A 14,201-nucleotide genomic window follows, 5' to 3' on the forward strand; every position below is an offset into this window, starting at 1 on the left:
TAACGTTTCTTGAGTTCCTACTATACATGGTGTTCTTGATGGGGCATCTGCCTTTGCAACACCCTTTGAGATGAAGGGTAGTATCTAGATGGGGTGAGGTCTGCAACTTGGGGAGGGACAGATTTTGCATGACTCTGGTACTTGGCGATCACTTCTTCAATAGGCAGGGCATCTAGTCTCTAGCCAAAAACAAATCCTGGATGAAAGGCAGACATTGGAACTCTGAATAATGTATATTCTGGGTTCTAACTACGATAATCAATAGGTAATCCGAACTCTAATTCCGACTGCCAGGTCCCAACGGGTATGGAGGTACCCTCCCGCCTTGATTCCTTTGAGTACATTTCCCACTGAGCAGTGCGCCCTTGCCTCTTCCATTCTTGCGTGAAGACTACAAGTCCCAGCATGCAGCGCAACTCTAATAGGCCAGTCCTCATCGCTCGGGCTCTTTCACGCCCGTGTCTCCCGTAGGGCGCAGGGCCTGGAAGCCTGTGCGTGCTGACGTTGATGCGTATACGTCATACTCTTCGCGCCTCTTCCCCTGCCTTCTGGGTGGCTAAAGTCTGGTGGCAGGAGGCGTAAAGCGGTGCTTTTTCCGAGGCTGTCTGGCGGTTTTTGGGGGGGGGGGGGCTCCCCAGTGGCTTAAAAACCCGAGGTAATCTGGATGGGGCCGCCACTGCTAGCCCTCCTTCCTCCGAGTTTGCGACTCCGCGGTCCAGGATGGACAAAGTCTGTGCTATTTTTGGAGGCTCCCGGGGCATTGGGAGGGCAGTGGCCCAGTTAATGGCTCAGAAAGGCTACCGACTGGCCATCATCGCCAGAAATCTGGAACTGGCCAAAGCCGCCGCCGGTGACCTCGGCGGTAGGTACCAAACTAGAATTGTCCACTTGTGGGGCTGCAGCCCGAGAGCCTAAAGTCTCCTCGTTTGTAAAACGAGGCCTGGCCTTTAAGGCTCTGAGGTTTAGCCGTTTGGCTTCCCGCGTTCAGGAGCAGCCTTTCCTCAGTGTGGACAACAGACTGGGTGGAGAACCCCTTATCACCGTTTCCCGCAGTGTTTCCTGCCACGCTGCCTGCAGCCAAGGGCAGAACAACTTGGGGTTTTCTTTGAGACTTAGCAGTCTTGTGAGGCCCCATTAATTAAGCCCTCACCTCCCTGAGGCTAGTGCTAACCGTGAGGCGCTGTTTTGTTTTGGTGTCTGGAAGGAGGGAGACACAAACTTTCTTTGTAGGGTAAAGGGCTCACTGGTGCCGCGAGGTCCCGGGCGCCGCCTGGAGACTGGGCTGGGTGGAAAGGAGTTAAGGCAGGAAGAGTAGGCGTGTCAAGCCTGAAAGGCTCTGTATGGTTTTGCTGTGGGCTGTTTTGGCCCACGTGCAAATACACAAAACAGTGTTTCATAGACAAAACTCTTTTTAGTACCAGCTAGTTTTGAATATACCTGTTTTGGCTCTTTACCTCCATAAGCATTTAATAGGTTATTAAATTGTTTTGGTGGTTTTTACAAATGGACAAATGAGACTTCCAGATTCCTTTTTATTGCATTTAAACTTCTTTTTTTTTCTGTTTATTAATAATGGATTAGTAATTACTTTTCATTATTTTGCAAACTCAAGTCTTTTGATCGTAGGGAGAAGTAGGATGTAGGATAGATGCTAAGACGCTGCTATTGTTTACTTACTAGAACGCACAAATGCTCCTTATTCACTATCATGGAGGCATTGGGAAGTTTAGAGGCCTGGGATGCATCTGGTGGCTGTAACCTTTAAAATAACAATACTGATTGGTTCACCCTAATTGTGCACATGGGTTGGGAAAATATTAGGCTCTTTAAAGAAGCAAAACAAAATACAAGTTACAGAGCAGGGAGAAATTCAGTGAATGTTTCTTGCTGCTCATATTCACTACCATTATGTTATTCTGACAAGAGAGTGAGAAAGTGGTTTTCCTTATGGGGTCATCCCAAGCCATTAGTGTTTGCTGGAATAGATAAAAACTGTTGGTTGAGCTTCCAAGGGTTATTGTGGACCCAACAGGTTTTCAGATGAACGCCTACGGTGAGTCACAGAGGATGCTTTGGGCCTTTCATTTCCTTGAATTATGTGTTCCATAAGTGTTTGGTTTGCACACTGTTTCCAGAGACATGAGAGTGTAATTTTAACATAATAGGCAAGGTCAGCCAGAAAATAAGGAATTGTTTAGTTTTCAAAAACCCCTATATTTTAGAGTATTAAAATGATGTATTATTAAATAGAGAATGCTTTCTTTGAAGTGTATTCTTTTGATATTTATGCATTTTTTAAAAATGGACACTTAAAGGGAAGTAACAGTTGTTTTTAGTAAAAAGTTATTTTTTTTTTGGTGTGTTTTTTAGTTTTTGCATTTTGTTTTTACAGCTTCCTGCTTTGTAATGGTCAGCCTTGAATAATAGTTATTCTAATATATGTGCCATAGTAAAAAAAAAAAAGTGAGAAACCCTAGGGTATATTCTCAGGATCAGGAAACCAGTTAAACACAACTGTAACAATTAGACATAAATTTATTTTTAAAAAAAATGTTTGTGTATTTTGAGAGAGAGAAAAAGGGTGAGTGGGGGAGAGGCAGAATCCCAAGCAGGCCCTGAGCTATCAGTGCAGGCCTGACTTGGGGCTCAGTCTCAGGAACAGCAACATCATGGCCCCAGCTGAAATCAAGAGTAGAGGCTTAGGTAACTGAGCCACCCAGTTGTCCCATAAATTAAAAAAAAATATAAAACCCAGAACACTGTTGAATTGGGTAGCATGGGGTCATTGTGGAAGCTATAAATATTGTTAGATGAGTCTTACAAAGCCTTATGAACATAAAAAGGGCCCTCCTGCCATTTTTTGTTAATGAAGAAATATTTTTAAGGCTTACTTCCCCACCGACCTCCATCCCAATTTTATTAGACTGAACTCCATGAGTAGAGGAATCCATGACATAATCATCTTTTATCTGTAGGTTCTAAATTAGCACAGGTGTAGGTCCTAGTAGATGCTTAACAAATGTGTATTGAATAATTTTTAAATTCAAGTCATAATTTATAAGTAGTTCTAATTTAATTTTGTTGTCTAGGAGATCATTTGGCATTTAGCTGTGATGTTGCCAAAGAATGTGATGTCCAAAATACATTTGAAAAGATGGAGAAAAATTTAGGTCGAGTTAATTTCTTGGTAAATGCAGCTGGAATTAACAGGTTAGTCACAGACTTAAGTACTTTTCTAATTGTTTGTTTTGGTATGAGTAAATATATTAACTTACTTTACTTCTAAGTGGAAGAAAATATGTATTTTAAAAATTGGTCTATCTATACTTTCTTTTATATTGAGATATACAGTAAGGGTACAATTTGATCAATTTTTTTTTTTTTAGAAGGCTTTTTTTTTTTCAACGTTTATTTATTTTTTTTTGGGACAGAGAGAGACAGAGCATGAACGGGGGAGGGGCAGAGAGAGAGGGAGACACAGAATCGGAAACAGGCTCCAGGCTCTGAGCCATCAGCCCAGAGCCTGACGCGGGGCTTGAACTCACGGACCGCAAGATCGTGACCTGGCTGAAGTCAGAGGCTTAACCGACTGCGCCCCCCAGGCGCCCCCAATTTGATCAATTTTAACATGTAATCATATTCATAGTGAACTGTAGAACATTTCTAGCACTCTAGAAGGCTTTCTTTAGTTTCTTCCCAGTTAATACTTATAGATAACCTCTATTCTGACTTCTGTCACCATTATGTAAGTTTTTTCAGTTCATGAACTTAATGGTATCAGAGTAGATATTTTTTTTCTTTTTAAAAGGTGAATTTAGGACAGAATACTTGGAATAGTATATCAATTTTCTTGCTAACAAGGCTTACTATAATATGGGATTTTCTCAGTTTATTTAAGCTTTTTTGGCTACTTTTAGCTGATAGGAATATTCGCCTCTCAGCCAGCTTCTAAGTTATCTTTTCTAGTTTATCACTTATTTTAATGCCTCTCAAATCAGATTTAAAATGGGACTCTCTAGGCTTTCTAGCTCAAATATATACTTCTTGACTTTTTAAATTTGTTTTATCCCGTTTTTAATTTATATGCCACTGCTGTTTTTTGTAGGGATAGCCTTTTAGTAAGAACAAAAACTGAAGATATGGTATCCCAGCTTCATACTAACCTCTTGGGTTCCATGCTGACTTGTAAAGCTGCCTTGAAGACTATGATTCAACAACAGAGAGGGTCTATTGTTAATGTAGGTAAGTCTTCACCTGTGAAATTATTTATCTCATAGTGCCATAAAAATATTTAATTGACTAATTTAGAGTTTATTCATGTGTGAAACTTGGATGAAATGGGTGTTTTTATTTGTGGAAAAAGGATTTGATTAGGTGATTAGTGGGTAAAACGGGAATCACGGATTCACATCTTTCTAGTGATCAAAATGTTAACTTTTTTTTTTTTTTTTATTTTTGAGAGAAAGAGACACAGAGCAAGTGGAGGAGGGCCAGAGAGAGAGAGAGACACAGAATCTGAAGCAGGCTTCAGGCTGAGCTGTCAGCACAGAGCCCGACTTGGGCCTCGAACTCATGAACTGTGAGATCATGACCTGAGCTGAAGTTGGACACTTAACTGACTGAGCCACCTAGGCGCCCCAAGCTGTTTTACTTTTTAAGAGAAATTGGACACCCTGATTTTCATGTGAAACCTGGTTTTTAAAATACAGATAAGGAAAGTAGATTGAAAAATTTTAGGTAGTGGAGGATAGAAAATGATCTCTACAGCAGTTATGTGTGTCACTGATAAATCTAGTACAGAGGTTTAGGAGGAAGTTTTAAGTGAATAATCTTTTTAGTTTTTTTAGAGTGACTGTAACTAACCCCTAGTTTTCAGTTCATCTGACCCATGGAGTAGTAGATAAACCACATAGGTGTGTTTGTAGACCTTAAAACGCAAAATGACTTAGAATTTTATTTCAGTTTGGTAATTTGAAAATAGCATATCATCTGCCTTTTAATTTTAAGTGGTCATACCTTAAAAGGCTGCAAAAGGGGAATGCTGCTCCATTAGAGTAAATGGCCCTGTTGTTTTTAATATAGGAAATGGCTGTCCAAGCCAAAATGTAGGGTTTTTCTCTTTTGAAGATGAAACACGAATACTGTGCTAATAAGAATTAGAACATTTTTGACATTTACCCTTAAAAATGTAAGAAATAGGTTTTCTTAAAAAAGATTAGTAAATGATTAAAAAGTAAAAGATTTAGTTGACCTTTGCCTTGTAACACAGCCAGGTAATGATTTTGGATTCTCAGAAGCTGGTATACTGGCCTGTATATATCACCTGATAATATGGGTGTATTGTTTAACTCTAAAATATCCCCTTTTTAGATATATTTAAAAAACCCACATCAGTCCTTTGTGTACATGCAAAACTTTTAGAATTGTGCGAAAAGTAAATAATAATTGAAAATAAATTAGGAGAATCTTTTTACAGAAAGGACTACTTTAAACTACCAAAAGTTCATTGATTTAGGAGTTAACACTTACTCACTAGATGAACAATAGTGTGTGGCCTGAACTAAAGTTTCCTATTTGGCCTTTCTTCCATGCCTATATTTTTCTTTCTTTTTTGTGTCTCTCCATATTTCTCTTTCTCCCAAATACCCATTTCTCTGTCTGTGTTTTCTCTGATGTTTTTTTTCCTCTCTTTCTTCTTCTTCTTCTTCTTTTTTTTTTTTAATTGAGAGAGAGAGAGAGAATGTGCACACTTGAGCAAGCCAGGGAGGGGCAGAGAGAGAGGGGGGGGGAGAGAGAGAGAATCTTAAGCAGGCTCCACATTGTCAGCACAGAGCCCAACTCAGGGCTCAAACTCACGAACTGTGAGATCATGATCTGAGCTAAAGTTAAGAGTCGGATGCTTAACTGAGCCACCTATGTGCCCCTCTTTTCTCTCTGTGCTTCACAGTTCTTTTCCTCTGTCATTAACTGGCATGTAATATATAATGTAGATATATTAATATAAAAAGTGTTTGGGGTGTTTTTCTTTTCCTAAAATGAAATTACTTTTTCGAAAGTTTTGTGAAGTTCTTGATTAATTTTTATATCATAAGTACAGGTCACTGGTGCAGAAAATTGTTTCCCCACTTCTGTTTTACCAGAATTTATTTGCATATAGTTGATATTTGAATTATAAATTATTCTTTCATATTCATATAAATGAGACCACCCAAGAATCTTTAGTAGGCAGTACTAGCTATAATACATCACTGAAGATAACTAAATTGCAGTTTTACAAAAAGCTTATAATGAACCTTAGTTAATTTAGATTGATGGTAGTTCAAACTTAGTGAGATTTATCTTCAGATGAACTATTTTTTTTAGTTGGAAATGAATATGTCCTTAATCTGTGTTGTAGAATCATAAAATTAATCAGCCTTTGTCTGACTTTTTCTGGTTTTAACCTCTTCCTACTGGAAGCCTTTAAAAATACTATAGGATTTTCACCATGTCTCACCTACTAAGAGATGAGATTGGGTTTCTTTCACTTAATGGATCAGTTCTCAAGCCCTTGCCTGACATACGAAGTTTTACGTAAGCTTCTTTCAGAACCTGTTTTCTGTTTGTATCTGGAGCAGACTCCAACCCTAAGTCTTACTACTCAAATGATGCTGGTTAGAATTCCTAATTTTAGCAAAGGACAAGGTAAAATGCTTTGTGCCTTTGTTTGTTTCCTGTAAGATTATCTAAATATTCAAGTAATCCATTAATTGGTTTGAATTTGCTTTCATTTTATTTTTTCTAGGAAGTATTATTGGTTTAAAAGGCAATTCTGGCCAGTCTGTGTACAGCGCCAGTAAAGGAGGATTAGTTGGGTTTTCACGTGCTCTTGCTAAAGAAGTAGCAAGAAAGAAAATTAGAGTGAATGTGGTCGCACCAGGTCAGTGAAAACTTTTTTCTTTTTTTTAAAAAAAATTGAAGCATAGTTGATATACGCTATTGTTAGTTTCAGATGTACAACATAGTGATTAAAAAATGATGTATATTATAAAATGTTCACCATGATAGGTGTAGCTTTCATCTATCTGTCAGTATGCAAAGTTTTTACAATATTACTGACTATATTCTCTATATTCTACTTTCCATTGCTGTGACTTATTTATTTTATAATTGGAAGCTTGTACCTCTTAACCCTCTTCACCTATTTTGCCCATCCCTTCATCTTCCTCCCCTCTGGCAGCCATCAGTTCTCTGTATTTATGAGTCTGTTTCTGGTTTTGTTTGTTTTGTTTTTTAGATTCCACACACAAGTGAAATCATGCTATTTGTCTTTTTCTCTCTCTTATTCACTTAGCATAATACCCTCTAGGTCTGTCTATGTTGTTACCAATGGCAAGATTTCATTCTTTTTTATGATTAATATTCCGTGTGTGTGTGTGTGTGTGTGTGTGTGTATGTATGTATGTAACACACCTTTATCCATTTATCCATCATGGTTGCACATTTAGGTTTTTTCCATTTCTTGGCTATTGTAAATAATAGTAGATTAAACGGGGGGGGGGGCATATATTTTTATGAATTAGTATTTTTGTTTTCTCTGTGTAGATACCCAGAAGTGGAATTACTGGCTCATATGGTATTTCTATTTTTAATTTTTTGAGGAACCTCCATGCTGTTTTCTATAGTGGCTGTGCCTTCCCACCAACAGTGCTCAATGGTTTCCTTTTCTTCACATCCTTGCCAATACTTGTTATTTCTTGTCTTTTTGATACTAGTCATTCTGAAGGTATAAAGTGATATCTCATTGTGGTTTTAATTTGCATCTCCTTGATGATTATTGATGTTGAGCATCTTTTTATGTGTCTGTTGGCCATCTGTGTGTATTCTTTGGAAAAACGTTGAATCAGGTCCTCTGCTCATTTTTTAATGGGGCTATTTGTGGTTTTTTGGTGTTGAGTTGTAGAAGTTGTTCATATATTTTGGATATTAATTCCTTGTTGGATATATCATTTGCAAATATCTTCTCCCATTTAGTAGGTTGCCTTTGGTTTTGTTGATAATTTTTTCCTGTGGAAAAGCTTTTTAATTTGATGTAGTCCTAATAGTTTATTTTTGCTTTTGTTTCCCTTGGCTGAGGAGACGGATCCAGAAAAATATTGCTAAGGTGAATGTCCAAGATGTTACTGTCTGGCTTTTCTTTTTTCTTTTCTTTTTTTTTTTTTTTTTTTTTTAGAATTGTATGGATTCAGATGTCACATATAGATCTTTAATCTATTTTGAGTTTATTTTTATGTATTGTGTAAGAAAGTGGGCTAGTTTCATTCTTTTGCATGTAGCTGTCCAGTTAACACAATTTACTGAAGAGACGGTCTTTTCTTCATTGTATATTCTTTTCACCTCTGTCACAGATTAATTGACAATGTAAGAATGGGTTTATTTCTGGGCTCTCCATTCTGTGCCATTGATCTATGTGTCTGTTTTTGTGCCAGTACCATACTGCTTTGAATACCGTAGCTTTATAATATTGTACAAAATCTGGGATTGTATTACCTCCAGCTTTGTCCTTCTTTCTCAAGATTGTTTTGGCTATTTGGGGTCTTTTGTGATTCCCTATAAATTTTAGGATTCTTTGTCTCTAGTTCTGTCAAAAATTACTATTGGTATTTTGATGGGGATCACACTGAATCTGTTGATTGCTTTGGGTAGTATGGACATTTTAACAATATTAATTTTTCCAGTCCATGAACATGGAATATCTTTACGTTTATTTGTGGCATTTTCAATTTCTTTCATCAGTGTCTTATAGGGTTCAGAGTGTAGGTCTTCTACCTCCTTGGTTAAGTTTATTCCTTAGTATTTTATTCTTTTTGGTATAATTGTAAATGGGATTGTTTTTTAAATTTCTCTTTCTGCTGGTTCATTATTAGTGTATAGAAATACAACACATTCCTGTATTGGTTTTGCATCCTGCAACTTTACTGAATTCATTTATTACTTCTAGTAGGTTTTGGTGGACTCCTCAAGATTTATATGTATCTATATAGATCATGTCATCTTCAAATAGTGTCAGTTTTATGTTTTTCTTTTTAAACGTAATTTATGTATACTTATGGCTTTGTACAGTAATAGCAAAGATTGTTCCTGTGTTTGTAAGTACATCAGCATCATCAGGCACTTCTGAGAGAGTATCAGAATAGGAGCATGGACTCTTCACTATTAATAAATTCTTTTTTTTTTTTTTAAGGTTTATTTATTCATTCTGCAAGAGAGAGAGCGCACACGCATGCATGAGTGCAGGGGAGGGGCAGAGAGAGAGGGAGAGAGAGAATCCCAAGTGGTCTCCACTAAGCACAGAGCCCGATTTGGGACTTGATCCCATGACTCTGAGATCACAACTTGAGCCCATATCAGTAGTCTAATACTTAACCAACTGAGCCACCGAGGCTCCTCATTAAATTCTTGGGTAGTAAAATTTGTGAGGGTATGACTATATCTTGACAGGACTTAAATGGCTACATCTGGCCACAATGCCAGTCTGTGCGCCACCTTCAAGAAGGAGACCAAGAGTAATGCCAGTTTGCTTGCATAAACCACATTGCATTTTTAAATAAATGATTACTCTCAAACTGAAACCACAAGAGAAACTTCTCATTTAAAAATCCGTTATAAATTAAGAACTCTTAAGAGCTGAATGTTAAGAATTTCAAGGTAGGTAGGGGGTGAGTATTGGTAACATATCCACTAGTTGAACAATTCAAAATGGTACACTATTGGAGAACTATTTCCATTTTAAGTGTCCTCTCTCTTCTTGGAATATTCCATTGATTTATTGCTCATTGGCATACATTTGCTAGTTAATTTAGACTTTGTCAGTGTCAAAGCAGAACTTTCCAAGTAATGCATCTATTACCTAAATATGTTTCTTAAGTTTATCTTATGGGAACAATACTTATTTATATTTAAAATATTTGAATAGGTCTATAATAAAATAAGCTTTTAATAACAGCACAAACCAGAAGGCAAGGAGGCACATGTGATGACATTTGCACATTTAACTAAGCAGTCATGTACTGACATAGTAATTTCTCTAGAAAGTCAATATTCAGACAGAAAAAGAATTGCTAGGGATCACATGTTTGTTTTCAAAATAGACAAGATGCTCTTCACTGGACTTCGTTGTACCCCAGAGAACTACCCAGGATTCATGTTAGAGTTTCAAAACAAAGAAAAACTTGAAGGGTAAAAAGATATTTACACAGACTCAGGGAAGAAACATCCTTTTTGAAGTCAGTCTATGAAGTAGCAAGATTTTAACAGCAATTTTATTTGTGGTTGTTTCCTTAATGAATGGATGGGGGCTCTGAGGCTCATTGTGCAATGGCATGGGAGGAGGAAAGTGGTAGGACATGGTAACAGAAATGAGAATGTGAATACCCTGGCACCAGAAAGTACTATTACATATGCATGAGGCACTGCTTAGAGGAACTAAGGTTCCTAACATCAGACATATGTTGAAGTGGCCAACAATGAAGATGACTGTTTAATAGATGTGGCTTTTTAATAATTTTCAAAATAGTAGAAGTCACAGTGGGAAACTTGCAATAGAGCTAGCCTTCTGTAGGAAATCTATCAGGAACACTTGTCTTTTTGTTAAATATGTAGGAAAAACCAAGCCAGCAGAGATGCAATTCACTTGTAAGACAAAGCAAGTTTGATTTGGGCTAAGTACACAGAAATCAGAGACTTCTCAAGAAAACAAGTAGAACATTATTGTGCACCTGTTTCTTTTAATGTGCTGACTTTGGGCATTCCTCATGGCTTGAAAATACTGGTGGATTAAATGGGATGCAAAGCCAATTAACTTGGTCTGTCAGTTACAGGTAATTGGGAAATATTAAAACAGTGATTAGAATTAATAGTGTAGTTTGGTAAAGGCAAAACAAATTTTCCAATTCTTAACTTATGCTAACGGTTTAAAATATAAATTCAAATATACAATTTACATCTGGTTTTTTGTTCTTCAAATTAATTACCTGAAATTTTAAACAAGTTCTATTCAATAGCCATCTGTACTCATGAACAAAAGCATTCTACAGATCACTTAAGTCCCTTTTAAAAATTTCCTCCAATTTAAATTTCCACATTATGCTAAATAATCTGTAAGGTGGAAAGGGAAAGAGGGATGAAGTGTCAGTGTGTTGATATAATCTTGAAGATAATTATAAAGCCAACTTTCACGATACCAAATGCGAGCACAGAGTTATAAGAGAAAACTTTTGCCAAAGCTTATCTTGAAGTGGTTTAGTTGCTCAGTTTGAGAAAGGGACCATATTCTAGATTCTGGTCTCTGTTCTGATCTACAGATGTTACAGGCCTCCCAGAGGGGACTGAAACAATGCAGCATATAAGCATCTATCAGAAGACTCAGTGCTATGCAGTGTGTTTAGTTCACAGGATAATAGAAGCAGTTGGAATACCTACATAAAAACATACTAAGTTCCTAAACATGCACTGCAAAATGGTCATAACTATATGTCACTCTTCAGCCAAAATAGGGCCAGAAATGTTGAATAGGTAAGTATTAATTACAATGACTTTAAGATTAGTCAGAAACCTTCCTCAAGTACCATCCCAAAGTGTACAGACCAGTTAAACATGTATAAAATTAGTACTAATCCAGCTAGAAATCCAAAAATGAAAATTACGGATGCTGCATCAAGTATCTGGGATTCCATAAATTTATAAGCAGACAGTATAACAAAATAGACTCTAGTTTTAAGAAAACATTACAGTTCAGTATCCCAAAAATATGAAGAAGTCTCACAATAACATCAAAAATCATTTTATCTGGAAGTTAGAACCATTTAAATGTACAAATTTGAAAATAACAAAATGAATTAAAAAATAAGAAAGCTGTACAAAGTTGATGTTTAATCTTTTTAAAAAAAGATTTTGACAAGTCCATTATTTCAGCAGATTGGTTAACAAGCTGTTAGTTCTCATGTGAATTATGTGGCAATGCTGTTCACTGGAGGTGCAGAATGGAGAGCTTGGTTCTTTGTGATTTGTCAGTTCAGGAGATCGTAGGTAGTACAGACAGAAGTTTTAACTTACCAAGGACATGAGACCATGGCATTATTATAAAAAGTGTAAAGTATCCTTGGACCAAATGGATATAAAAAAACCAAAAACATACACAAATTACCTGGATTAGTAAAGAGGGTGATAAAAAGGTGCTAAAACTCAAATCTACATTATGGTGTGATAGAAGTTTTGCATAGATATTTCCTTGGCTTTTGGATAAAATGATTGTTTTTGTATACCTGTGCCAGTTAGCCATGGGATCTTTGTCCTAGCTTACTGTAGGTATTGAAGAATTGATTATCTATATGAGAAAAGACATTTTGGTTCATTGGTTGGTTGGTTGAGAGTGTTAGGTTGGAGTAGATCTTTGCCACTTTTCCATTTCAAGTCACTAATGACTCCAGCTTGTATATTGGAATTGGTATTTTATTTGTCAGTGATGCTGAACTAGCAGGGATCAGGGAATTGTCAAAATGTCCTGATAACCCTTGTGCTCTGTAATGCGACTTCATCTCAATGAACATTTGATAAATGACTGTGGTTTCGATACAGCCATTTTGGGGGGGCAGGGGAGGAAAGAAAAGAAAATAAACTAAAACCTGTAGTCATTTTGACACTGCTTTCTGTTTGTGTATGCTTATGTAACCTGGTTGATTTTTCTGTTAGCTTAGTTAAACCATATACAGAATTACTTGATTCTCGATTACTTGAGATTTGGGACGTATGTATTTGCTTCCCTCCTTTAGGGATTGCAGTAGTGTGGGTGGTGAGGAGTTAGTTCTAGTTCATGATGATCTAAAAGTTGAATGATTTAAGGGTAATGCAAGTGTTTCTAACTCATAATAATAACTCAGCAGATTTCCTGAAGTGTCTCCTATATGTAAGGGTTCCAAAATTATAAAAAAAAATGAGTAAGATATTTCTGCTACAAGGAGCTAAATACAGTGACAAAGACTGACATGTAAACAGATAATTACAATGCTGTATGATGAATATAAAGTAGAGGAACATATATATATATGATGCTATGGAAACACTGAAGAAGGAATGCTTAATTTTGTCACAGTGAATCAGTCGTCAAGGCAACAGACTAAATAGTGGGAATCCAGTTTGTATACAAAGGGAAGTTTTATGAGTGTTAATGGAAGTGTGTTTGTATAGCCTTTCCTAAAGATTTGACTTTCCAGTGCCAATTTGTACTACAGAAAAAAAACCTTATTGCTAAAAATGTGGCCATTTCATAGGGTAACTTTTCTTATGTTGGGGATACATATATAGCAGGATTCATAGTCTGAATATGTTTATTGGTCAGAAGTGAAGTGGAAGTGGAAGTAGAAGAATTAAATTGATTCTGTGGATTATTTATTTATTTTGGGTAGTAATTTCAACCAGATTTGTCATGTCTTTTAATAGAACTGACAAACCTCAGAATTAACAAATATGTTTCTTCTTATGTCAGTTTTCCTGGTCACCTTCAAATGGAGTTTCCAGTTAAGGAAAACGATTAAGAAGCAAATCATAACAGAAAAAGCAAGAAAGGGAAAATAATAAATTAGGCCATTAATCCCTGCCTAATATTATTGACTTTTTAAAGATCAATTAGTTACTAAGCTTTGGTATTCAAATATAAAATAAATTTCTCATCATGGATAAATCTCACTGATTAGAAATTACTGAATATGAGAAACAATATTTGATAAATTGAAACTATAATGGGTACATAACTTGAAACGTGTTTTCAGTAGATAACACAAACATGGTACAAAATTCAAAAGTATAAAAAGGCATAGATTGAAAAGTGAGTCTTCTCTAATCATCTAGTTTCTTTTCTCAAAAGCAACCACTAGAGTTAACTAGAGTCTTCAGTATTTCACACACAACCCAATAAAGTATGTGTGTGTGTATAAATACATATAATATATAAAAATATAAATCTGTATTTATGTGAATATACAATATGTGAATATATAAATATATATATAAAAAGAAAGCACAAATTGTATCATGCTGTTCGTAGAGTTCTGTACCTTGGCTTTATTCATAGTGCAGTAGTGTATCTTGGAGTTGATTCCATATTATTCTATATAGAATTGCTTTACATTTTTAAAATCTCAGCTTTATGGAAGTATAACTCATAT

The 14,201-nt window shown here is 36.2% G+C and overlaps 1 protein-coding gene across 5 annotated transcripts in view; it reads left to right on the plus strand.

Annotated features, from left to right (window-relative positions):
- The first annotated feature begins 520 nt into the window (after positions 1–520).
- Positions 521–14,201, plus strand: part of CBR4 (carbonyl reductase 4) — a 136,612-nt gene continuing 122,931 nt past the window's right edge. For 2 of the 5 annotated variants that reach the window (XM_053216736.1, XM_027068678.2), the window contains exons 1-4: positions 522–862; positions 3,090–3,210; positions 4,106–4,242; positions 6,785–6,919. In XM_053216736.1, coding sequence (XP_053072711.1) covers positions 721–862; positions 3,090–3,210; positions 4,106–4,242; positions 6,785–6,919 — 535 coding nt within the window. In that variant the 5' untranslated portion in view covers positions 522–720. The other 3 variants (XM_015087262.3, XM_015087263.3, XM_027068689.2) reach the window with 3 other exon arrangements.

The sequence above is a fragment of the Acinonyx jubatus genome, chromosome B1 (assembly GCF_027475565.1).
Source record: "Acinonyx jubatus isolate Ajub_Pintada_27869175 chromosome B1, VMU_Ajub_asm_v1.0, whole genome shotgun sequence".
In the NCBI taxonomy this organism is placed as follows: Eukaryota; Metazoa; Chordata; class Mammalia; order Carnivora; family Felidae; genus Acinonyx; species Acinonyx jubatus.